At 36.2% G+C, this 26,710-nt stretch overlaps 1 protein-coding gene across 1 annotated transcript in view; it reads left to right on the top strand.

The window, feature by feature from the left end:
- PTEN (phosphatase and tensin homolog) overlaps positions 1-26,710 on the top strand; it is an 86,111-nt gene that overhangs the window by 27,444 nt on the left and 31,957 nt on the right. Inside the window, exon 2 of the mRNA XM_037497321.2 lies at positions 1,064-1,148. Coding sequence (XP_037353218.1) covers positions 1,064-1,148 — 85 coding nt within the window. The remainder of the gene's footprint in view (positions 1-1,063; positions 1,149-26,710) is intronic.

Consider the following 26,710-nt stretch of genomic DNA (forward strand, 5'->3'; position numbering starts at 1 on the left):
AGAAAATACATAGAAAGGTTGCTTAGTGAATTTTATTGTATTTATTAAAAATATTTATTTAAATATATGTTTTTTTACGTCAGACTTTAAACCCTGAACCACCAGAAAAGTTCTACATCTTTGGACATTCTTTCATAATGTTTGATTTTCCCTCTCAGGTATAATCCCCATAAAATTCCTACCATCATGTCGCTAGTGAACCATCACTATAGTCACTTGTGCTTTTCCCTTCCACTGCCTTGCTGTATGTCTCCAATTTATAGTTTGCCTACTAGTTTTGTCTTTTTTTCTTTACGTACCCCTTGTTTAGTTTCCCTAAATACCTCCTATAAATTTGACCATCCAATATTTTTGTTTCTTCTGACTTATTTCATGATGAATTTTTATAGTTTGATAAATTCTTGAATAAGAAATTTGTTTTTATGCCAAGTATAGTGTGTAACTTAAGTGAATATAATGGGCATGCTGAATATTGATTACTTTGATTGGAAATAAGAAAAAGTTTTTACCTCTGCTTAGCATTAAGTAATCAGTAACAAGGGCTGGAAGAGATCTTAGTGGTTGTCTTACCCTAATCATCATACTAATAAGAAATTGAAGCCTAGTTGTCATAAGCAACTAGTTAGAGGCATAGCCACTTCCTAATCTGACATCTTGACCTTTAGTTGTATCTGCTTTTTATAACAGTGAAAAACGAGAAGTTGTACAGCCTTTTTATTTTTATCTTTTATTTTTTCCTCAGGATACTTTATTTCTATGTCTTATGCCTGAGATTTTTCTTAGTTTTTTCATCTACATCAAAGTACTGTCAATATGGAAGTTACTTTTTATCGTGGGTGCATATTTAATATACTAAGTAAAGGGATTTAAACATTATTTTGACATTTGTTTTTGAAATTAATGTGTTTTTACTCATAATAGTTTACAGATAGATATATTTGACATTTTATTAGCATAGCTATGATGATGGTTAAACCTTGCTTTCTATAATCAGCTGATGTTTAAAACATGTACTTGTGGTATTGTTGCATGTTTCAGATATTTCCTTAATTTAAATGTGCAGATATTTATCCAAACATTATTGCTATGGGGTTTCCTGCAGAAAGACTTGAAGGCGTATACAGGAACAATATTGATGATGTAGTAAGGTAAGAACACTTAATTTTCTATTTCAAATATTTATGTGTTATACATTCATGTTGTATTTTTATTTAGAAAATAAATTACAGAAAAAGATGGAATTTTAATGTAAACTTTGTTGTTTTGTTAGTGCTCCATAACTCCATCCCCCAAGCCCCTTAACGAATCTAACGGACTTTAATAGGATATAACTTATTTGATAAGAGCTGACTTTTTACATAGTCGGATATATTTGATATGATTATTTATTTATTTATTTATTTATTTATTTATTTATTTATTTATTTATTTATTTATACAAGCACTGGGTACAGTCAGAAGCGCGGGAGGGTGAGAGAATTCACCAGAGCCAGAGCAGGGAGCAAAGCAGGCAGAAGGACTGAAGTACACTGCTGAGGGGAGCAGCGGGTGGCAGGAGAGGTCTGCGCTCCATGTGGGACCCTCCTCCGGTGGCCCGGGAGCAGCCGGGGATCGAACTGGCGCTGCAGAGGCTGCAGGCAGCTTCGCAACTCAGCGCTCAACTGCTGCGCCACCGGAGAGGCCCTATTTGATACGATTTTATGGCCTCCATAAAATGCCTCTTACCAGATTAATTCCTGGGTCCTATTACAATATGATATTTTAAAAAGATTTACTTTATTTATGCATATGAGACCTGGGGTAGACCAGAGGTGGGGGGTGTTTGTGAGAATATTCACCAGAGACAGAGTAGGAAGCAGAACAGGCAGATCTGCTGAAATACACTGCTAAGGGGAGCAGCGGGCAAGACAGGAGAGATCTGGTCTGCACCATGTGGGTTAGCTCCCTGGCGGGGGACTGAACTCACTCATGCTGCAATGCCTGGCGATAGCTTGATAACATTGAGACTTTATCCCTGCCACCAGGATGCCCTACAATATGATTTAACTGCTGCCACCAGGAGGCCCTACATATGATTTTTTATCTTTTATTTCACAATTGGGCTTAGGTTTAAAATCATTTAGTGATTTGTTCACTTAAATTTATTCATCCTAAGGCATAGATAACTATTTTTATACCATGTAATTTTACATAAAACAGTTTTAATGGGGCATAAGTGTACCAAAGTAGTGTTTTTTTTTTTTTTTTTTAAGAATTTATTTATGCATGCATATAAGAGCTGGGGTAAAGGCCAGAGATGCGGGGGGTGAGAGGATTTATCAGAGACAGAGTGGGAAACAGAGCAAGCAGACTGACTGAAATACACTGCTGAGGGAGCAGCTGGTGAGACAGGAGAGGTGTGCTGCTCCATGTGGGTTGCTCCCTGGCTGGCCAGGGATTGAACTCGTGCTACAGAGGCTTCAGATTGCTTCATAGTGTGGTGCTTAACCCCTTGAGCCACCAGATAGGCCCCAAAGTAGTGTTTGATACAAGAATCTAGAAAGGAATTGCCAGGCATAACAAAGTCTCATTTTGTCTATTTTATAATTTTGATTACACGAGAGTACATGATGTATTTTATGAGTTTGTCTATTACGTAAATATTCTTAATATTTTTTTTATTTCAAGAAAATGTATGAATAACTGAAAATTGTCAGGAAGACATTTAATTACTTTTATTTATTTATTTATTTATTTTTTTAATAGAGGCATGTTTTTTATTTATTTATTTGTTTGTTTTGTTTGTTTTTTTCTTTATACATGCACTGGGTACAGTCAGAAGCGCGGGAGGGTGAGAGAATTCACCAGAGCCAGAGCGGGGAGCAGAGCAGGCAGAAGGACCAAAGTACACTGCTGAGGGGAGCAGCGGGCGGCAGGAGAGGTCTGCTCGCCATGTGGGACCCTCCTCCAGTGGCCGGGGAGCAACCGGGGATTGAACCCGCGCTGCAGAGGCCGCGGGCAGCTTCGCAACCCAGCGCTCAACTGCTGCGCCACCGGGGAGGCCCATTTAATTACTTTTAAAAGTAAAATATGGAGTATTCTTTTAAAAGTAAAATCTGGAATATTCCGTTTGCCTTCTTTCATAAGTATCTTTCTTGGAGACTTTCAATTTAAATATTTGTTGGTTATCAGAATTAAATGTTGTAACAGGTTGGGTAAGCACTTTTTAAAGCACAATGCAGATGTAGAATCATTATATAATAGTTGTATTAGGATATAGGGGCCTCCCTGGTGGCACAAGGGGTTAAGATGCAACCTATGAAGCAATCCACAGCCACTGCAGTACAGGTTCAATCCCTAGCCAGGGAGCTACCCATATGGTGTAGCAGACCTCTCTTGACTCGCCCGCTGCTCCCCTCAGCAGTGTTTTTCAATGAATCTGCCTGTTCTGTTCCCCACTCTGGTGAATTCTCTCACCCCCCCCCCAAATACCTCTGGCCTGTACCCCAGTTATTGTGTGCATAAATAAATCTTAAAAAAAATAGTTATATTACGATATAAACCTTCCTCAGTGGTTATTGTTTAGCAGTTTCCTTTGAACCATTTTTGCAGTACATTTGTCCTTTAATATCTGTGGGGCATTGGTTCCAGCATTCCCTTGGTTACCAAAATCTGTAGGTGCTCAAGTCCTTTATATAATAAAATGGTATGGTATTTGCATGTAATCTACATACATATTCTCCCATATACTTTAAACAATCTGTGTAGTACTTATATCTAATAAAATGTAACACAATGTAAATTGTTATTGTTTGGGGAGTAATGAAAAGCAATGCTCTAAATCTTCAGTACAGCTGTAGGCATTGCAGACCTAACTATATATTATGTAACCATTTGTGGTTGGTTGAATTTGTGGATGCAGAAGTTGTGAATATGGAGGGTCAACTGTGTTGAATTGTGTGCACTTGGTTTTGTATGTTGCTTATATTGTATTGATAATTAAATTTCAGTATCTAAAAAAACTAAAATATCTCAAAACTACTTCTTACAGTTTTATTTCTCTTACAATTATAGGTGGTTCACGAGACTGTCAGAGATACTATTTAAGAGCTTATAAATAGAGAAATGAATTTGCATTCTTATAGTTTAGGCAGGACACAGCGGAATGGTACTTACCACTGCAGATCCATGCAAAGCAGCAGTTTTATATAGCTTAGTCATTGATAATACACATTTACAGAAAATTCAATAGGGTAATAGAAAAAGAATGAGGGAATTAAACTTTGAATCAAGAGTTGAGAATCTGAGAAATCAGCAGGACAGTCACCAGACATGTATTCTCAGCTTTGGTGCAAAAATGTTTGTTAAACCTCTTTATGACCTAGATGAAATATTGTACAAGGTTATTTCCTTCACATTACTGTAATTTTGAATTCAACCAAGTACTATCCTATCAAGTCGGATTAATATACGAAGAAAGAGTGGTAGTGGTCTGTATAGAGAACATGTTATCTCTCGTTGTAAAAGTGAACTTGTGGTAAATTAATCTGGTGTGCTAGTTGTTACAATGGTCACTTTTGAATGTGAAGTAGTCTCTTCTGTGAATTAGTCATTAAGGTAGAATGATAATTTTTAGGTTAATTGCTAAAGTCCAGTTTTTGGCTCTATACATTTGTGGGGTTTTTTTTTTTTTAGATTTATTTATTTTTTAAAATATTTATTTATGCATACAAGAACTGGGGTATGGGCCAGAGGTGCAGGTGTGTGTGTGTGAAAGAGAGAGAGAGGGAGAGGATTCACCATGCTGCAGTGGCTGCGGATAGCTTCTCAGTGCTGTGCTTAACCCCTTGTGCCACTAGGGAGACCCCAGACTGTATGCATTTGTTTATCAGAGCATAATGTAATTTCATGGAGAAAGCACTGTGTTGAGTATTTTCATCTGTCGTGTTTAGACTTTATAACCCCTGCCTTCATGCCTCTGAATGATTCATACACTTAAGTTTGTAATCTGTAACCAGTGCTTCTATGTATCTGGTTTATTTTATCTAGCCTTAAGAGTTTCACACTTGCTATTACAAAGAAATTGTTTATGCATATGGATTGTTATTTAGCCAGTGGTTGCTTTAGTCCATTGTGGTAATAGTTAAAGATAATAGCATATAAAAATGAAGAATTATCAGCTGAGTATAATAGCTATGCTGTGCTGTTTTCCTTCCTTCCCTCTTTTGCTGCCTGTTTCTATCCCTCCCTTCCTTGAGGAATACATGACCAGTAATGGCTTTGATGGCTTCTGTTGTTCTCCCCACTTCCCTTCATCCTGGAAAGGATTAACTAGTCACCTGAGAAGGAAACTGTAGTCTTTCCTCTGAATTAACAAGAAAATAAATAATTCCTAAGTAATTTGCTTATTAGAATCAACCGCTCAAAGGGAATGATTGTCTTCAGTATATAAATGATTGATTTGATTGGCTCACACTATATTAGAGATAGTAGTAATAATTGGTAGTTACTCCTTTTTGGTTCAAAGATGATGTCAAAAATATCTTTTTTTACACCTTTTATATGAACAATGTTTTAGTTACTGTTTACTTTGCTCTTTCTTCTATAATTTCACGTATTTCCTGTGATTTCCCTCTCAAATAGGAAAAATTTCAGACATTTTGTTGTTGTTACACATTGTTGTAACAAAATTGATGCATCATGTGTTAAATAGCCATGGCTTCAAAACTCCCCTAATAATCAGAAAAAAGGTTTAAGTAGAGGTGTACTGATTTTTTTTTAAAGATTTATGTATTTATGCATACAAGAACTGGGGTATAAGCCAGAGGTGTGGGGAGGGCAGGTGAGAGGATTCACCAGAGACAGAGTGGGGAGCAGAACAGGCAGATTGACTGAAATACACTGCTGAGGGGAGCAACAGGAGAGACAGGAGAGGTCTGCTGTGCCATGTGGCTTACCTCCCTGGCTGGGGATCGAATTTGTCTACAGTAGCTACGGATAGTGCTGACCGTAACCCCTTGCGCTACCAGGGAGGCCCTGAACTGATTTTCTTACTGTAGAACCTTCAGTGTGCCACTGTACATTGTAAACCCCCGAAGATTTAATTCTTATATTCTGCTTTCCTTTTTCTTTTATTCTTTTATTCCCCTCCATGTCTCCCCCCGCCTTTTTCTTTTAGTATATCAAATCCTATCTCTAAAGAGTGTTCCATGCAGTATAATTTGGGAAATATTAAAAATTAAAAGGAATGCATATAACAATAGTTTCCCCTCCTCTGAATCACTAGGAAGTCATTTACTTCTTTATTTTTTATTAGAAAGACCTTAGACGTGGGAAGATTCTCATTTTATTATAAAGAAATGTAAGAACTCAATCTTTTGATGCCTAGTGATTTCATTTAAAAAAAAAAAAAAAGACTCTCCGTTGTCTTGTATAGTTTAAGTTTTTTTACCGGGCAACTATACTACAAATTCAAGAGTCCATCTCTTTCCTTTTACATTGTTTTATACATTTTCCTCCTAAAGAAAATATTCAGTGAGTCTTTCAATTATATATTGATCTCTCAGTCAAGTTTAATTGTGTGTTGATTTTTAATAAAAAAAGGAAATGTGTGTCAACATGATCATTATTGACTATTCAGTTAAAAAGAATTAGAAAGATTATTTAGAGGAAAGCTTCAAAATAATTTAGAGGAAAGTATCAATTCCTTTCTTCTAACAACTTTGGCTTCTCCTCACATTGCTGCTTATTTTTTCCTTTTTATTTCTTTATTGAGGTTATCATATTTACTTAAAATTATCCATTTTAAAATGTACAATTCAGTAACATTTAGTATCTTCACAGTGTTTATAAACACCACCTTTATCAAGCTCCAAAAGCATTTTTATCACCCCAAAAGAAAATCTTGTACAAATTGACTGCCTCCCAATTCTTTAGTTTTATTTCTTTATACTTAGCAAAGCCTTGATAGATTTGACAATGTGCCTATTACCTACACCAATTTTTGCGATTTTACTACTGGGTAATATTTATTGTACATTTATTTACATACATGTGTAGCTGTTGTATAAGCAGTTTAAGTGTGTCATCTTATTAAATCTAGAATGTAAACCTATCCTAATTTCATAGATGGCTTTAAAGAAGTTAACTTCCCAAAGTGCCTCAGTGAGATTGAGGGTGATTCCAAGTCTGTCAGATTCCATAGCTGATCCTTAATAACTATATAATGCTGTATAATGGAGCATAAAAACTGGGAACTCTAGAACTATTCTAAACTGCTGATGTCCTTTAACCTAATACAGTGCTGATCTACACACCAGTGTGTGAATCATCAAGAAAGGCATTTTTGGTACTACTACACTAGAAAATATCTTTAAGATTTGATTTTTGTAGATAGAGAAGAGATATATGTGTGTGTGTATATATGTGTGTCTATATATCTTTTCAGTCTACAGATACATAATACATATATATATGTCACCAATAAAGGAAAATAGGCCAAATACCAGGCAACTTATGAAATTTCTATAAGAACATCAGAAATAATGTCTTAGAAGTGTTTAGGGTTAGATAGGAAGGTTTAGGAATATGAATGGCATCTTCTTGGCCATAGAATAAAAATAGAAGATGGTGGAATAGCACTTTAAAGGTTCTGTGTTCAGCCATTCTCTCCAGCCAAAACTCAATCAAGTGCACAATTAGGGGGAAAAAGGCACTCAAAGGCTCAAAAAAAAATATGTCCATGCAGCATTTCTTAGGCGATTACTAGTAGATGTGCTTTAGTAAAACATGGGAATATATAATGGAAGAAAAGAAAAGGTCTTTAGTAAACACAGGATCCAACTCAGAAGCAATAAAGGAAAATCCCAGTATGACAACTGAGCCTTGACCTGAAAACAACCAGTTCTCATGGTAATGTCAAACAGAGGGCTTCAGGGAAAGACAATTTGAACTGAAGGGTGGATATTGAAATATTTTTGGGGAAAATGCACTAGATTCTTAGAAAACTAGATGAGTTAAGAACAGGAAGCAAATATTAATTGATTTAACTGAAATCGTGATACTGTCATTTAAGGATGACTAAAAAAGGGAAAAGTGTTGGGGGTGCTACTGGTTTTCTAAGGTTTCTCTACCACGACAGAACATATATAGGTAATTGTTCAATTTATAGGAAGTAGTAGTATGCATATTATATAGGGAAGCAGAATGAAATATCGGGAAAAAGAATCCAAGTAGTTGAGGGTGGATGCTTTTGGGAGAGAAGCAGGATAAAGGTGTGAGAATGAACAGAGCTGGAAAGGAGTAATTTTTTTAACTATGCTAAAATACACATAACATAAAATGTATCATTTTAACCCATTTTTACATGTTCAGTGGCATTAGGTACAGTCACATACCACCACCACTAAAACTTTATCATCTATACTGAAACGTTATATCCATTAAACAGTGACTTCTTCTCTCAACTGCTGGCAACTGCTGTTCTATTTTTGTCTGTCTGTATTTGACAAGTCTAGGTACCATATATAAATGGGATCATACAATATTTGTTTTTTTGTTACTGACTTATTTCACTTAGTATAATGTCTTCAAGTTTCATCCATATTGTAAATTTGACCTTCCATCATATGTATATACCACATTTTGTTTATCCATTCATCCTTTGAGAACCTTTGGGTTGCTTCTACCTTTTAACTGTTACAAATAATGTTGGCATAACATGGGTCTACCAGTATCTGTTTAAATCCCTACTTAGAAATTCATTTGGGTTTTTACCCCATAGTGGTATTGCTGGATCAAAGTATGATTCCATGTTTGAAGTTCTGAGGAATTTATGGAATACCATGTAGTTTTCTACAGTGGTTAAACTTTTACAGTCCCACTGGTCAGGCACAAATATTCCAAATTTCTCCACTTTCTGGGCTTTTCATTTTTGTTTTTTTTTTTTCCCCTGATGGTAGCCAACCTAATGGGTGAGCGCAGTGTCTCATTGTGGTTTTGATTTCCATTTCCCTGATGGTAAGAGAGGTTGAGTTTCTTTTCATGTGCTTATTGACTATTTGTTTATCTTTGGAAAAATATTTATTCAAGTCCTTTTCCCTATTTCTGAATTGGATGGATTTTTTTTGGTGGTTATTGCATTTTAGGAGTTCTTATATATTCCTGATATTAATCCCTTATCAGATATATGATTTGCCAATATATTTAATATTTTATAGTTTTCCTTGCACAAGTGTTTTCACCTTCTTGGGTATTCCTGTATATTTTATGCTTTTTGATGCTATTGAAAATAGAATTGATGTCTTTATTTTCCAGTTTGGGTTGTTCATTGTTACTGTGTAGAAACCTAATTGATTTTTGCATGTTAATTTTGTAATCTGCTAGTTTTCTGAATTTATTAGTTCTAAAAATTTTTTGCATGGAATATTTATAGTTTTCTACATAGAACACAATGACATATGCAAGCAATTTTGTTTCCTTTACAATTTTATGCCTTTTACCTTATTTTTGACTAATTACCCCAACTTGAACATTCAATACTATGTTAAAAAGAGGTGGCAAAAGCTACCCTTCTGTCTTGATGTTTATCTTCAAGGAAAAACTTTTAGTCTTTTACCATTGTATATAGTATTAACTGTGGAGTTTTCTTAATAGACTATTTTTTAGAGCCATTTTAGGTCACAGTTTTATAGATCAGAAGGTGCAGAGGTTTACCATATGCCCCCTGTTCTCACATTATGTGTGGCCTTCCTGCATTATCAATGTCTTCCACCAGAGTGGTGTATATATATATGATTTATTTATTTATGCATAGAAGAGCTGGGGTACACACCGAGATGGGGTGGATGGGGGGATGAGAGGATTCACCAGAGTGGGCAACAGAACCAGCAGATTGACTGACATACACTGCTGAGGGGAGCAGGTCTGCTGTGCCAGGGTGGCCGGTCAGGATTGAACTCGTGCTGCAGTGGCTGCGGATTGCTTCATAGTGTGGTGCTTAACCCCTTGCGCCACCAGGGAGGCCCCCAGAGTGGTATATTTATTTATAACTGATGAACTCACATTGACATGTCACTCATCCATAGTTTATATTAGGATTCATTCACTCTTTGAATGGTGTATTCGATGAGTTTGGATAAGTTTATATTGACTTATAATTCACCATTATAGTACAATATAGTTTCAGTGCCCTAAAGTGATCTGGTCCTCCTCCAAACCTCTGGCAACCAAAGATATTCTTACTGCCTCCATAATTTTGACTTTTCCAGAATGTCATGTGGGTAGAATCATTCAGTATGTAGCATACATAAACTCTGCTGCTGTACAATACGGCAATATAGGAGAAGCCCAGTATGCAAAATAGTACTGCCACTTTGGAAAGACAGTTGGTGGTTTCTTACAAAACTAAACATATGCTTACCATGCAATAAGACAATTGTCCTCCTTGGTATTTACTCAAAGGAGTTGAAAACTTATGTTCATACAAAAAAACAACTATACATGGATGTCATAGTTTGTAAATCTCTGGCTTCCAAAAGGGGGGAGGTGGGGGGAATAGGCTTCAGATCTTAAAACCTCCAGAAGCCATTTCAGCATTTCAGTCAGTGGGGATTGCAGCAATGGCAACCTGCATCTGTGTCCTGTATTTAAAAAAAAACAACAACCAGTGATCAGAATACAAATCTCTGATGTTTGTAAGACAATGTCCCACAAACTGGTGCAGGCAACTCTACAACAGAGTTGCATGGATATCTCCTGGGTGAGGGTCAGGAGTGGTGATGGTGAGGAGTAGGTAACCACTAGCATAATGAGTCAGAATTGACTGAAATGAACTGGTATTTTATGCATGTCTTTTCCTGGAAGCTGCAGACTCTCTAACAGACTCCAGAGTTCCAAGCTAGTTATATCAGATAGATTATGCTAGTACAATTTTTATCTAGATGAGAAGATGGATTCCTGGTGCTTCCTACTCTGCCATCTTCCATTGACTAATGTTTTATTACAAAAAATATAATTTGAAATATGTTTATATTATTTTGACAAAATATTTAATTTTAAAATGCATTTTTATCGCTTATTTAGAACTATTTCTTGGGGGTTTGTTGAGAGAAGCAAAGACTTTGTGAAAAATACAGACAGTACTGATTCCCAAAACTGCTTTAATGAATTTAGGTTTTTATTTATTGAAATTATTTGAAATATAGTTGTGTTAGAAATATTTGTACTCTATACTTTCCGAGTTTTAAGGGTATTAACTCACTGCTGTTGTCTATCTGCATTTTTAGTTTCTACTTTCCAAGTATCTACAGTTAGATTTCCCCATTTCCCTTTGAAAAGTGCAATTTTCTGGCTTTTTTCCGCCTTTCCATTGTATCAAACTTATAAGGCAGTGAGCCAGTTGAGGGCATGAAATACTTGGGAGGAGAGAGGAAGAAGTGGGAGGTGCAGCTATGGAGAATGTTTCCCTGAGTAATATTCAAGTTCTTTGAGAGAACTTCCCCACCCCCCCTTGTAAAAAGCTGTGACTTTTTTCTTTTAATTAGATTGTTTATTTTCCTGCCAGTCTCACTTTGCTCAAGTTCAGATATTAAAAGGGAGTGTACAAAATAGTATGGTTTCACCAACTCTCACTCACAAATAAAAAACCTAGGAAAGTACTATGAAAGAAAAGAAGTCAGGTTCTTGGTTTCACATGACAAAGTAACTAACTTAATCAGAATATTAATAATTTTTGAGAAATATTATGTAGCTCATAGCTAGAAAATCAGGCTTGGGAGATTTTCAGAAGATAGGGGCAACAAGACCTGGTCAGAAGCTTGGACACTTCCTGTCCTAGGGGAATGTTTCCAAATTGGATTTGTATTTGGATACTGAGTAATTTATATATTTATTTATTTTAAGATTTATTTTATTTATGCATACAAGAGCTGGGGTGTAGGCCAGAGATGGGGGGGTGGCGTGGGGTGGGATGGTGAGAGGAATCACCAGAGAGAGAGTGGGAGCAGAACAGGCAGCTCTACTGAAATATACTGCTGAGGGGAGCAGCCAGGAGAGGTCTGCTGCAGCATGTGGGTAAGCTGCCTGGCATGGTATAGAACTCCTACTGCAGTGGCTACAGATAGTTTCATAGTGCTGAGACTTAACCCCTTGTGCCACTAGGGAGGTCCTGGATACTGAGCAATTTAAAGATGGCAGATACCCCCTACACATTTCTCGTACTTTACGTATCCTCAGATCTCTTTTCAACAATATCTACAATGAAAAGTTTCATGTTTTTTTCTTAAAAAATTGTTTCCATCTTATCCCCAGTTTCTAAGAAAAACAAACAGGAGCTTACTGCCTCACTTCTACATATTGCTTTTTTTCATTTAATATACTTAGGGATTTTCCTTATCACCATGGGTATACAACTGATTCTTTCATTCCTTTATCTGATCATACCATAATAAATAGTCCGCTTTGACACATATTTGGATTATTTATAGTGTATTGCTATTGAAAACAATTCTCTAACAAACATTTTCAATCTTGGATCTTCATGTCATTTTACAGTTATATCCTTTAAAGGTAAATGCTTAGCAGTGGAGTTGCTGGGACCAGTTGGTCCAGGTTTAAAGTGTTACCCTCAAAAAAGATAATCCTGGGCCTCCCTGGTGGTGCAAGGGGTTAAGACTCAACCTATGCAACAATCCGCAGCCACTGAAGCAGGAGTTCAGTTCCCAGCCAGGGAGCAACCCACATGGCGCACCCACTGCTCCCCTCAGCAGTGTATTTCAGTCAATCTGCCTGTCTGTTCCCCACTCTATGGTGAATCCTCTCACCACCACCCCCCACACCTCTGGCCTGTACCCCAATTTTTGTATGCATAAATAAATAAATATTTAAAAAAAGAAGATATTCCCACCAACATGTGTAAAAGTGTTTTTCACCCCTCACAACCTTGGCAAACTGGATATTATCAAACTTAAACTTGTTTTTTTAAAGTTTGTTATAATTTGATTTTCGATTGCATTTCTTAAGTTGCAAATTAAAGATATTTGCATTGTGATGTTTAATTTGCCACATAGATTTTCTTTGGTTTGCATGTGTATAATGATTGTATCTTCAATTTAGTTTTTTTTTTTTTTTACTTTTCCCTTTAGTCTTTTTTATGAAGTCTTTGAAAAATAAGGAAACTAGTAGTATTCTTTCTTCAAAAAACTTTATAACACCCTGCCTCTCTCGCCATTTGAATTTTATGACTACAAGATTCAAACAATTGTGACCAAGAACTTGGTGGGTTATCTCTGTTTTGAATTGTTAACTATCTCCTTTACTAATCTGTCTAATCACAGAAGAACAAAGGCTTTTCTGCTGATAGGTATTTGTTTAAGAAATAACTCATTTTAAGAAATGGCCTTGCTTAAATTGCAAGTAGAAAATGCTTTTAATCCAGAGAAATGTCATTCACTCACTACTATTAACTGAACCAGAACAACTGTCTCTTGGATAGAGAAGATTTAAGTGTAAAAGGAATTTTAGTAGTTCCTGCTTTTTTTCCCTGCCTCTAGCATTATATAGCTGTCTAAGTTTTTGAATTCTGCCTCATTGCTCTTTTCAATCTAAACATTTACCCCTACTCCAAGGAGTCTTTTTTTTTTGTTTGTTTTACCATTTTTATATATGTCGCTCTTGTATTTATCTGATTATTTCCCCCTTTTTAGATATATCTTTTAAATCTGAGCTTTGTTGGTAAATTCTGTGCAGTTGTATTGACTGGTCTTGGATAATTCCTTTCTTTCCTCTTTTTGTCTTTTAAACTAGAATAATTTGTAATTGTTTATATGGAATTTTAGTTTTAAAAGTCTATAGCTTTCCTTTCAGATACGGAGTTATGAATTCAAAGCCTGTTATTTAAATGAAGCGTTTGAAATCCGTTTTACTGATCTGTATCATATCTAACTATGCCAGTATTTCCTTCCTTGTCTGACGTGAACTCTAAAATTATATGAACACTTTCTCCCTGTTTCCTGGCATTTCCACTAAACTTGTTCCTCATTCTTGGTTTGAAATATGTCCAGAGTTGTAGTTCCTCTGTTAATTTTGTTAATCTATTAATGAAATAAATTACTTAAGCATATCCAAAATTTATTATAAAACTGCATGTAGTTGAAAGTACTTTTCAACAGTTATTTTGACAGTGTGAAACTACCAGTTATTACTGTTATCTTTTTTCTGTTTCAATTTTTTGTTCTATTCTAAGAATATACTCATTTGCACTGCCTTACTACATAGCACGTGGATTGTGTTTCAGTAGATTTTTTTCATACATATGTATCTTTCAGACTTACGCTATCCACTGTGTAGCCACTAGCTACTAGTTATTTATGTTTAAATTTGTCAATTAAAATAAAAGTACTCATTTATTATCATTTGCCTAGTCACATTTCTGTCTTTTTTTGGACTAAGCACATTTCATTTGGCTTAGAGGCTACTCTATTGGACAGCACAGATGTGAAACATTATCATCATTGTGGAAAATTCTGTTGGATAGTGCTATTTTAGACAGTCCTGTTTTGTTTTTCATCTAAGAAGGCCTAATTCCTAAAGATGTTGTACTATTTCTTTTGCCATCTCTGGTATTAGAGTAAATTTGAGATTTTTAAAAAATAGGTTGCATCTTATAAATTGATAGCCACTTGTGAAAGTCAACTTTATTGAGGTATAATTTATATGTAGTACAATGTCTATAACTCTAGTGCAGTTCAGTGAGTTTTCACATATGTGTATATATATTTATATAAACATCAGTGTAATCAAGATTTTGGACGTTAGTATTACCATAAAATATTTTCTCAGGCCTCTTTGCAATCAGTTCCCAATCCTGGTGCCTGGCAACAATATCTACGTATGTTTGGCCTGTACAAGAATTTCATATAAATGCAGTCATTTTGTATATTCTTCTTTGTGTTTGGCTTCTTTCTCTTAGCATTCTTGAAATTTGTCCCTGTTACTACTTTTATTAATAATTTGTTCCCTTTTGTGCTGAGTAGTATTCCATTGTATGATATGGAATATATAGTTCCATGTCAGTATTATGTACAACTTGTGTTGCATAATAACACAAGTTAGTTTCTCACTTTTGTTGAAATTTGGTTGATTTTCAGTTTGGGCATATTATGAACCACTATGAGCATTCTGTTTTTTTTTTTTTTTTTTAAGATGTATTTATTTATGCATACAAGAACTGCTGTGTAAGCCAGAGGTGTGTTGGGGTGGGGTGAAAGGATTCACCAGAGACAGAGTGGGGAGCAGAACAGGTGGATTGACCGAAATATACTGCTGCGGGGAGCAGTGGGTGAGTCAGGACAGGTCTGCTGTGCCATGTGGGTAACCTCCCTGGCCGGGGATTGAACTTGTGCTGCAGTGGCTGTGTATAGCTTCATAGTGCAGTGTCTTAACCCCTTGCACCACCAGGGAGGCCCCTGCTATGAGCATTCTTATACAAGTTGCTATGAGCATTCATGTGCAAGACATTTGTGGACATATAGTTCTGTTGGTTAAATATCTAATGAGTAGAATTGCTAGGTCATAAAATACGAATCAGTGGAACATGATGGAGATTCCTAAAAAACTCAACATACCTGTTTTTTTGACAAAGGTGCCAAGATACTTCACTTGGAGAAAGGATGTCTTGATGATAAACATATGATACTGGAACACTAGATATGTATTTTACAAAAGAAGATATGTAGGTGGCTAGTAAGTACATAAAAAGATGTTCAAATTCAGTCATCAGGGAAATAAAAATTAAAACCCAACCAGATGCGGGCCTCCCCGGTGGCGCAGCGGTTGAGCGCTGGGTTGCGAAGCTGCCCGCGGCCTCTGCTGCGCTGGTTCAATCCCCGGCTGCTCCCCGGCCACCAGAGGAGGGTCCCACATGGCGCGCAGACCTCTCCTGCCGCCCGCTGCTCCCCTCAGCAGTGTACTTCGGTCCTTCTGCCTGCTCTGCTCCCCACTCTGGCTCTGGTGAATTCTCTCACCCTCCGGTACTTCTGACTGTACCCAGTGCATGTATAAACAAAACAAACAACAAACAAATAAATAAATAAAAACATGCCTCTATTAAAAAAAAAAAAAAAACCCAACCAGATGCTTTTTCATACTTACTGGCTAAAACTTAAAGGGCCGAGGTTGGCAAGCATGTGGATTAACTGGCACTCTCATCCATGTTGCTAAATGTGCAAAACAATTTAGGAGAAATGTTTCTAGTTCATGTTACTTTTAATAGCCTGATTTTTTTCAGTGAGTTATAGGTCATTTTCTCTACTGATTATTTCTTTTGCCTTTAGTGAGAGAGAGAGAGTAGATTTTTTGAGTTACATATCACTTCTTTCAGTATGATTCAGTATAAAGCTCTTATTTTTTGCTTTTCTATTTAGGAGAAAGCATTTTTTAAAAAAGATTTTTATTGTTATTTGTTTATACAAGAACCCAGGTACAGACCAGATGTGCGGGAGGGTGAGAGGATTCACTAGAGACAGAGTGGGGAACAGAACAGGCAGGCAGACTGAGATACACTGCTGAGGGGAGCAGCGGGCAAGACAGGAGAGGTCTGCTGCGCCATGTGGGTTGCAATGTGGGTTGCTTCTTGGCCGGCGTGGATCGACTGGGCACTGCAGAAGCTGCAGACAGCTTCACAGTGCTGCGCTCAACCGCCTGTGCCATCAGGGAGGCCCCAAGAAAGCATTATTGTGCAGGAGCTAGAAGTACATTTTAAAGGAGATATTTTCCATATATGGGATATATAACTGATTTTAATTTTAACAGCCTAAAGATAAGTAGGTGAAAGTAGTTAAGGACTAGAATATTTGGAGCTTGTCTGAGTTAATTGGATAAAGGCAGAGATGATTTATTTGTTAAGAAAAAGAGCAACTTGGTCTCACTCATAGCAGGAATTTAGAAAACCTAAATAAGGGACCAGGAAAAAGACTAATTAATACAAAGTAAAAATCAAAATCAACAAGCAGCTATAAACCAGAGACACTCGGTGGGGGGAGGGGAGGGGAGAGGAAGGACTGGGGGGGGTGCAATTATATGGGGAATATAACCAAAATGATAATGCATACATTGTGCAAAAATGAAAAGTGATGTAAGAATTATATAAAATAAAATATTAATTAAAAAAAATTGTTGAAACACACAATTTGGATGAATCTTCCAGAGAGCATATTAAAAAGTCACATACAAAAAAATAAAATAAAATAAAATAAAAATTGTATTTTTTCTTAAAAAAAAAATAGCAGCAACAGTGGTAACTATATAATATTAGGATTGGAAGATCAAATGTTGATTTACTGTGAATTCAGTAGAACTATAGCTACCAAATAGTAATTAGCTAAAGAAAAATGTAGCAAGTAAGTTACTTTCGTGCTTTTTCTTTTCAGATGCTAATTTTTCTTTTTATACTTCTTTAAAAAAATTGTATCTCCTTTGTTTTTTCACAGAACAGGATTTCTCCTTTCAGCTGTGGTTGCCATAGTTTTTCCACTCCCAAACACCTGTAGTCCTCCACCATAGTCTGTGTGCTCCCCTCACCCTCCACACACTGCTTTATCCTTTCCCCCTCCTCCTTCCTTCCTGTATGCCTTAGATCTGTGATCAGCTTTCAAGGGTGGGTTTTAAAGTTTGTCTTTGTCTGATCCTTTGTTTGGTTTCTTTATATTCCACATATAAGTGAAACCATCTAGTATTTATCTTTCTCCTTCCTAACTCACTTCACTTAGGATACGCTTCTAGTTCCATCCATGTTGCTGCAAATGGCATGAAATTTATATTTTTGATTGCTGAGTAATGTTCCATCTTCTTGATCCACTCATTTATTTGGGGGCATTTAGGTTGTTTCCATTTCTTGGCTATTGTAAATAGTGCTGCTATAAACAGGAGTTAAGGTTTCCTTTTGATTTTAGTGTTTTTGTGTTCTTTGGGAAGATAACCTACCAGTGGGATTGCTGGGTCATATGGTAGATCCACTTTTAGTCTTTTGAGGAATCGCCATACTTCTTTCCATAGAGGCTGGATTAGTTTAAATTCACCAAGAGTGTAAGGGAGTTCCATTTTCACAGGTGTAAGGAGATAGGGCATTGTGGTTTTGATTTGTATTTCCCTGATGTAAGTGATGATGCACATTTTTTTCATATGAGCTCTGGCCATGTGCATGTCTTCTTTAGAGAAGTACCTGTTTAGTACACCTGGCATTTTTTAAATTGGGTTGTTTGTTTTGTTGAGTTGTATGAGCTTCTTGTGGATCTTCAATATCAGTCCCTTGTTAGATGTATGGTATGCAAATACTTTTTCCCATTCAGTATTTCAGTAGGGTGTCCCTTTGTTTTAGTCACTGTCTCTTGCTATACAGAAGCTTTTTAGTTTGAAGTAATCCCAGCTGTTTATATTTTCCTTCACTTTCTTTGCTTTGGGGCATGAGTCTGCAAAGTTGTTTATGAAGTTTATGTCATGGCGTGTTTTGCCTATTTTCTTCTATGTTATTTTATAGTTTTATTTGCTCTTATTTCCAAGTCTTTTGTTTATTTTGAGTTGATTTTCATGTATGGAGTGAAATAGTGATGTAGTTTCATTCTTTTGTATGTGGCATTCCAATTTCCCCAGAACCCCTTATTGAAGAGGCTTTCCTTGTTCCATTGTAAATTCTTCATTCTTTTGTTGTACATCAGTTGTCCATAAATGTGTGGTATTATTTCTGAGCTCTTGGTTTTATTCCACTGGTCCATGTGTCTGTTTTGGTTCCAGTACCATGCTGTTTTAATTATTAATGGCTTTATTGTAATTTGAGGTCCAGAAGTGTGACACCTCCATTTTTCACCCTTTTTAGTCAGGAGACTACGTCTCCTGATCTCCATTTTCACCATTTTTATAAGTCTTCTGATTAAAAAGCGTTTTTTTATTTTTTATGGTTCCATGTGAACTTTAATTATCTTTGTTCCACTTCTTTGAAGAATGCAGTTGGTATTTGCATTTACATTGGGATTGCACTGAAACTGAATTGCTTTGGGTAGGATTACCATTTTGACAATGTTGATTCTTCCTGTCCATGAGCAGGAAATATCTTTCCATCCTTGTGTTTTATATTTAATTTAACAATGTTTTATAAAGTTTCTTTTTATGGGTTCTTCACCTCCTTTGTTAGGTTTACTCCCAGCTATTTAATTTTTTTTTTTTTTTTGGTGAGATTGTAAATGGGATGGCTTTCTTAATTTCTTTTTTCCCTCTAGCTTATTATTTGTATAAGAAGGCAATTGTTTTTATTGTTGATTTTGTATCCTTCTCCTTTGCTGAACTGTTTTATTGTTTTGATTAGTTTTCCCATTGAGTCTTTGTGGTTCTCTCTATATGTGATATCATCTTCAAATAATGGTAGCTTTACTTCATCCCAATTTGAATTGCTTTTATGTTGCCTAATTGCTCTACCTAGAACTTCTAATACTATGTTGAGTAGTAGTGATGAGTGTGGATATCCTTGTCTTGTACCAGATCTTATTGGAAAGGTTTTCTGTTTTTTACCATTGTTACTAGTTGTGAGGTTTTTATATATGGCTTTTATTATGTTAAGATATGTCCCAGTTATCCCACTTTTTTCATGGGTTTTAATCATAAATGGATGTTGAATCTTATCAAATACTTTCTGAGCATCTATTGATATGATCATAGTTTTTTAATAGTTTTTTTCTTTTTGTTGATGTGGCGAATTACATTGATTGATTTTCAGATAGTGAACTATACTGTGTTACTGGTATAAATTTTACTTAGTCATGATGTAAAATTCTTTTAATGCATGGTTGGATTTGATTTGTAAAGATTTTATTGAGAATTTTTGCATCTGTGCTCATTAGGAGACTTGTAGGTTTTATTTTTTTTTTGTATTGTCTTTAATTTTGGTATTAGCATAGTGGTGGCCTCATAAAATATGTTTGAAAGTATTCCTTCTTTCTTAATTTTTTGCAAGAGTATGAGCAGGATATGTATTAGTTTGTCATTAGAAGTTTAGTAGAAGAATGAGTTAGCATTGTAACTTTGCGAAAAGTAAAAAAGATCCTAAGCACAAGGTGAAAGTATATGGTATTTTCATGATCTAGCCTTAGAAATCACTTAATATTGTTTCTGCCACATTCTGTTTGTTGAGGCAATCACCACAGAGGTGTGCTCAAACTCAAGGAGAGGCCATAGACTCCACACTTGATGGGAGTAATGCGGAGGTTATTTTGTATGGTGAGCATGTGGGATAGAGATGTCGCAGTTCTTAGTTAATATCGTTGACACATCTTTCTTCTCCTGCCTTCAATCTTCTTTTAAAACCATGCAGTAGGGGCCTCCCTGGTGATGCAGGGGTTAAAGTCTCAGTGCTGTCAAGCTGTCACCAGCCATTGCTGCATGAGTTCAGTCAACCCACATGGCGCAGCAGACCTCCACTCTCTAGCCTGCTGCTCTCCTCAGAAGTATATTTCAGTGGATCTACCTGTTCAGCTCCCCACTCTGTTTCTGGTGAATCCTCTCACCGCCACCAACGCATCCCCTCCCCCACATCTGGCCTACACCACAGTTCTTGTATGCATAGATAAGTAACATAAAATCTTTTTTTAAAAAGACCATGTATGGGGCCTCCCCGGTGGCGCAGTGGTTGAGCGCTGGGTTGCGAAGCTGCCCGCAGCCTCTGCAGCACTGGTTAGATCCCCGGCTGCTCCCCGGCCACTGGAGGAGGGTCCCACATGGCGCGCAGACCTCTCCTGCCGCCCGCTGCTCCCCTCAGCAGTGTACTTCAGTCCTTCTGCCTGCTCTGCTCCCCGCTCTGGCTCTGGTGAATTCTCTCACCCTCCCGTGCTTCTGACTGTACCCAGTGCTTGTACAAATAAATAAATAAATCTTTAAAAAAAAAAAAAAAATACTTGGGATTTAAAAGTATAAAAAGTGACTCTGAATATACATTTATAGACATGTAATAAAGTAACAAATGAAGTATCTTGGAGTTTAAGAATGTTCTTTCTGTGACTGGAGCCTCTAAAAGGTATCAAATGAGATAACATTAGCATTTTTAACAAATTGTTTGTTTTGTTTGTTAACCATTTCTCACTGAGGTCATATTTGTGATTTTGTGATAATTTATGCCAGTAATTTTTTTAAAAGTGTCCTCAGGTTCAGTATGAATGAAAATATAGTAGAAAAACACTAGAAGATATCAACAGGAATTGTGTGAGTCCCACTAATAAAAGTAATTTTTTTAAGATTTTTTTTTTTATTTATGCATACTAGAATTGGGGTATAGACCAGAGGTGGGGGGCGGTGAGAGGGTTTACCAGAGACAGAATGGGGAGCAGAACAGGCAGAGCCACTGAAATACACTGCTGAGGGAGAAGCAGCAGGTGAGACAGGAGAGGTCTGCTGTGCCATGTGGGTCAGCTACCTACCTAGAGATTGAACTCATGCCTGCAGTGGTTGGCAGTAGCTGGCAAAAATAGCTTGATGGTGCTGAGACTTTTTACCCCTGCATCACCAGGGAGGCCCTAAAGGTAATTATTTTTCAAGGTAGCCATTGTCACATATAAATACCTCTGGTTCTTATTTTTTCCTAATTTAAAAATAGTATATGAAAGTGTGAGTGTTACACATACTTTTAAAAAATATTGTTCGAAAGGAGTTGGACTTCTATTTTTAGTTCCCAAGCTCACATTTTAGAGATAAAATAGTGTGATCTGACTATCAGTTATGTACTTTTTGGGAAAATACAGTATAACAGAAAACTCTTTTTTATATTTTTAAAAGATTTATTTATTTATTTATACAAGCACAGGGTACAGTCAGAAGCACAGGAGAGTGAGAGAATTCACCAGAGCCAGAGCGGAGAACAGAACAGGCAGACTGACAAAATACACTGCTGAGGGGAGCAGCAGGCATGGCAGGAGAAGTCTGCATGCCGGTGGCCAGGGATCAAGCTGGCGCTGCAGAGGCTGCGGGCAGCTTTGCAGCCCAGCGCTCAACTGTTGCGCCACCAGGGGAGGTCCAAAAATTCTCTTGTTAAAATAGTATACATTTATGGAAAGTTTTACTAATTACAGAAATGTAGAAAATGAATAGTGGAAACCATATCTCCCTGTTAAACCCTTGATTAATCACTAATGACTTTGTTTGTATGTATTCTGTCCATCCTGAGACATCTAGTTTAATAAGTATGCAGGGATGCCACATGTGAATAGAATTCCCTGCACTTAAAAAGGAGTGTGTATACAGCTTAATAAATGTTGGTTTATATATTGGGGTTGAAAACTTAAAGCTGCCAGACAGAATGAACCAAAAATGAACTGTTAATCCTCCCAGAATCTTTTCTTCTGCTCACATTTACATTGTAGGTTTTTTGTGAGAAAATTGTATTTTGAGATCAATTCTTTGCATGTTTATTTTCTGTTTGAATAAACACAGGGAGGAAGATATGACAGGTAGCAGTGATGGGTTGTTCTCTGAATTTTATAATCACGATTTATTAATATGAAATTCAAGACCAACGTCAAACCAATCTCTGATTATTATACTAATTTTCTGAGGGTGGTGTAAGTAAGTGGTCTGTTTCTTGATTGGGGTGGTTGTTATAGACTTATGGAATTGTACACCTAAGATCTGTATATTTCACCATCTATGCAATTTATCCAAGCTTAAAGAAAAATCCAGGAGTACAAATTGACAAAGACACAGGAATAAAGAGGGTAAAAAGGATGCATGTGAAATGTGTAACATAGCACTTTTACCCTAATATATTCATAGTTCAGTAGAAATCTTAGTAAAACTTATGCTTGTTTGGTTAAATGAAGTAGTAGGTTAAAACAGAGAATGCTCAGAAGTCACATATATCATGAGTATTTACTTTAAAAATAAAAGATGCACATGAAATATCAGAATCCGATAGAGCTACAGGATTTATTACCACCACAACAAAAAAAAGGTAAATCTTTTGTTTTCTTTGATCCCTTAGAAAGCGTTCTTTTTTTTCCCCTTTTCTCTGAAGATTTATTTATTTATTTATACAAGCACTGGGTACAGTCAGAAGCGTGGGAGGATGAGAGAATTCACCAGAGCCATAGCGGGAAACAGTACAGGCAGACTGATGATACACTGCTGAGGGGAGCAGCGGGCACTGCAGGAGAGGTCTGCGCACCATGTGGGACCCTCTCCAGGGACCGGGGATCGAACCAGTGCTGCAGAGGCTGCGGGCAGCTTCGCAGCCCAGCGCTCAACCGCTGCGCCACCAGGGGAGGCCCAGCAAGCGTTCTTAATCTTACTTTTTTATGCTATGTACCTTTTGGTAATCCTGTGAATTGTATGACCCTTTCTTACAGTCATTTTAAATTTATAAAGTAAAACTTATGGTATTACAGATATACCTATTACATTGATTTGGATTATAATACTTATGAAAATATTGAAAACCAAGTATATAGTAATGTAATGATTAATACAATAAATAACAAAAATCTATTGGCATTCTAATGACTGTTAATTTTGAGTGTTAATTATAAATAACATTTGCAATGTCTGTGCATCTGTAGTATGATAAAAAAATGTGTTTCAGTTAATGACAAAGCTACAAGTACTTCATGTATTACTTGTGTAACATGATTTTTCATATTGACTTTATGAATACTCCGTTCCCCCATAATTCCCATTCAACAACATATATATCTTTTTAACTTTGCCTCCATTTTTCTCCTACTAGTTGTTATCTTACAATTTTGGCTATATCAGTTTTTTTTTTTTTTTAATGTGATTATGACTGGATAAATGCTATTCTCAGTTAAGTGAGGAAGTATGTCTTGCTTTTCTCACATTTTTCTCTGGAGTTAGAATTCTCAGTTTAGTTTCTAATTCTTAACTTTAATTCATCCTTCAACTTATCCCCAGTTGTATAAAGCTCTTGGCATGTTTGAGCACATTTGGTATTATATCAATTTTATCTTCTCTGCGCCTTCTGATCGGCCCTGTTTTGGATGAGTTGTTTCGTAGACTTGCCGTATATGGCTGTCTTTACCATCATTTGAGGACTTTCTGTTCCTCTCAGAAGTTGGATTCTTTAGTTTCTGGAATTTGTCATCACCTTTCATGGTTTCCCACCTTTGTTTTGGTGGAGCACTTCTAGTAACTTCTGTAGAGAAATTATAGACAACAAATATTCTGAGAAGCAAAATTATTTGAGGTTTTGCTTGTTTAAAAATGCTTTTATTTATACACTCACACTTGATTTACAGTTTCTTTTCAAAGTCTTAAGGTTTTATCTAATTGTTTTCAAGCTGCCAGTTCTGCCCTTAAAAAAAGGGTGGGTGATACTCTGAATCCAGATTCTTTTTTTATTTTATTTTATTTTTATTTATTTATTTATTTATTTAAATAATAAATTTTATTTTTATATTCCCCATACAATTGCAGCCCCCCCATTCTGACCCCAATCCCTCCCCTCCCACCCCGCCCCCAAAAAGTGTCTCTGGTTCATAGTTTTTTGTTGATTTTGATTTTCACTTTCTTATAGTTATTCATTTTCCTGGTCCCTTATTTAAGTTTTCTAGATTCCTGCTATGAGTGAGACCATCCGGTATTTTTCTTTTTCTTTTTGGCTTATTTCGCTGAGCATGATCCCTTCCAGCGCCATCCATGTTGCTGCAAATTGCATGTGTTTATCTTTTTTGAATGCTGAGTAATATTCCATGGTATATATGTACCACATCTTCTTGATCCAGTCATCTATTTTTGGGCATTTGGGCTGTTTCCAAAGCTTAGCTATTGTAAACAGTGCTGCAATAAACATAGGGGTGCAGGTGTTCTTTGGAATTGATGTTTCTGTGTCCTTTGGGTAAATACCTAGGAGTGGAATTGCTGGATCATATGGAAGCTCTATGTTTAGTAGGCCCAGAAATCTCCACACAGCTCTCCATAGTGGTTGGACCAGTTTGCACTCCCACCAACAGTGCAGGAGAGTTCCTTTTTCTCCACACCCTCGCCAACATTTGTTGTTGCTAGTTTTTTTAATATGTGCCATTCTCACTGGTGTAAGATGGTATCTCATGGTAGTTTTGATTTGCATTTCCCTGATGACAAGTGATGTTGAACATTTTTTCATATGCCTGTTGGCCATTCGCATTTCCTCTTCAGAGAAGTTTCTTTTTAGCTCTTCTGCCCATTTTTTGACTGGATTATTTTCTTTGTTGTTGTTAAGTCTCATCAGCTCTTTGCAGATTTTTGTGATCAGTCCTTTATCATTAGTGTTGGGTGCAAAAATGTTTTCCCAGTTGGTGGGGTTTCTCTTTGTTTTTGTTATTGTCTCTTTTGCTGTGCAGAAGCTCTTTAATTTGATGTAGTCCCAGCTGTTTATCTTTGCCTTCACTCTCACTGCTTTGGGTGATGTGTCTGTAAAGATGTCTTTTATGTGCAAATCACGTAGCGTTTCGCCTATATTTCCTTCTATATATTTTATGGTTTCAGGTCTTATGTCTAGTTCTTTAATCCATTTTGAGTTGATTTTTGTGTATGGTGTGAGGTAGTGGTCAAGCTTCATTCTTTTGCATGTAGCGACCCAGTTTTCCCAGCACCATTTATTGAACAAACTCTCTTTGCTCCAATACATAGTCTTTGCTCCTTTGTCAAAGATTAGTTGACCATAAATCTGTGGGTTTATTTCTGGATTTTCTATTCGATTCCATTGGTCTGTATGTCTGTTCTTTGAATCCAGATTCTTTTTATGAAAACTGTTTTCTCTTAGGCAACTTCTAGAATTTTATTTTTGTCTTTTCAGTATTCAGAATTTCCATTAAGATATTTGTGCCTTTATTTAGGTCTATTTTCATCATTTTTGCTGAATATTCAGCGTCTCCCCTCTCAGTTTAGAAATTCATGTTTTTTTTTTTTCCAGTTGTGGGTATTTTTCTTGAGTTATCTTGGATTTCTTCTGCATTTTCTGTTCTTCTCTAGAACTCATATTTTGAATCTTCTATATTCTGATTTTTAAAAATCTTTTCTGTTTTTTATGTTTTTATTCTGTTTAATCATGTCACTTCCTTATCTTTATTCCTTCTAACCCTTCTATTACCGATCTCATAGAATTAAACACATTTGTATATATTAAGTACTTAAATTAGAGCCTAGTGTGTAATAAGTGCTTGTGTTTGCTGTAACTGTCCTTCCTGTTTAGTTTCTTAAACTAATTGTTCCGAAGGAGAGGTCTTTGGTCTTGATTCTTCTACTTAATACCTTAAACAAGTTCTGTAACTTCTTTGCTACCTACTTCCCTCATCTATAAATTGTGAATAAGTTCTACCTCCTAGATGTTTGAGAGGCTCAAATTATATATATGTGAAAATGATTACTAAACTTTGTACAAAGTTAATAGTTACTGCTCCCATCTTTCAATTAGTAAAAGCTTTTAATTTGAGAAAAAATAATGACTGAATTTTCTGGGTTATTTTGAAGATTATTATTTGACGGTATATGGTTTTCTCAAATCTGTAATAGCTAAGTGAACTTGCAGAATATTAATGTTGCCTTTTAAAATAGTTACTTTGTAACATTCTTCATTAGACTGAAGACTCATATTAGACTGAAGAGAGATTATAAAAATATTCTATTAAAAATCTAGCTTTACTTCAGATTGTATAAATCTGTGTAATGTAATAATTATTAGAGAATAACCTGATTACTAATTTAAACC

The sequence above is a fragment of the Talpa occidentalis genome, unplaced genomic scaffold, assembly GCF_014898055.3.
Source record: "Talpa occidentalis isolate TD23 unplaced genomic scaffold, MPIMG_talOcc4v2.1 talOcc4.8, whole genome shotgun sequence".
Classification (NCBI taxonomy): Eukaryota; Metazoa; Chordata; class Mammalia; order Eulipotyphla; family Talpidae; genus Talpa; species Talpa occidentalis.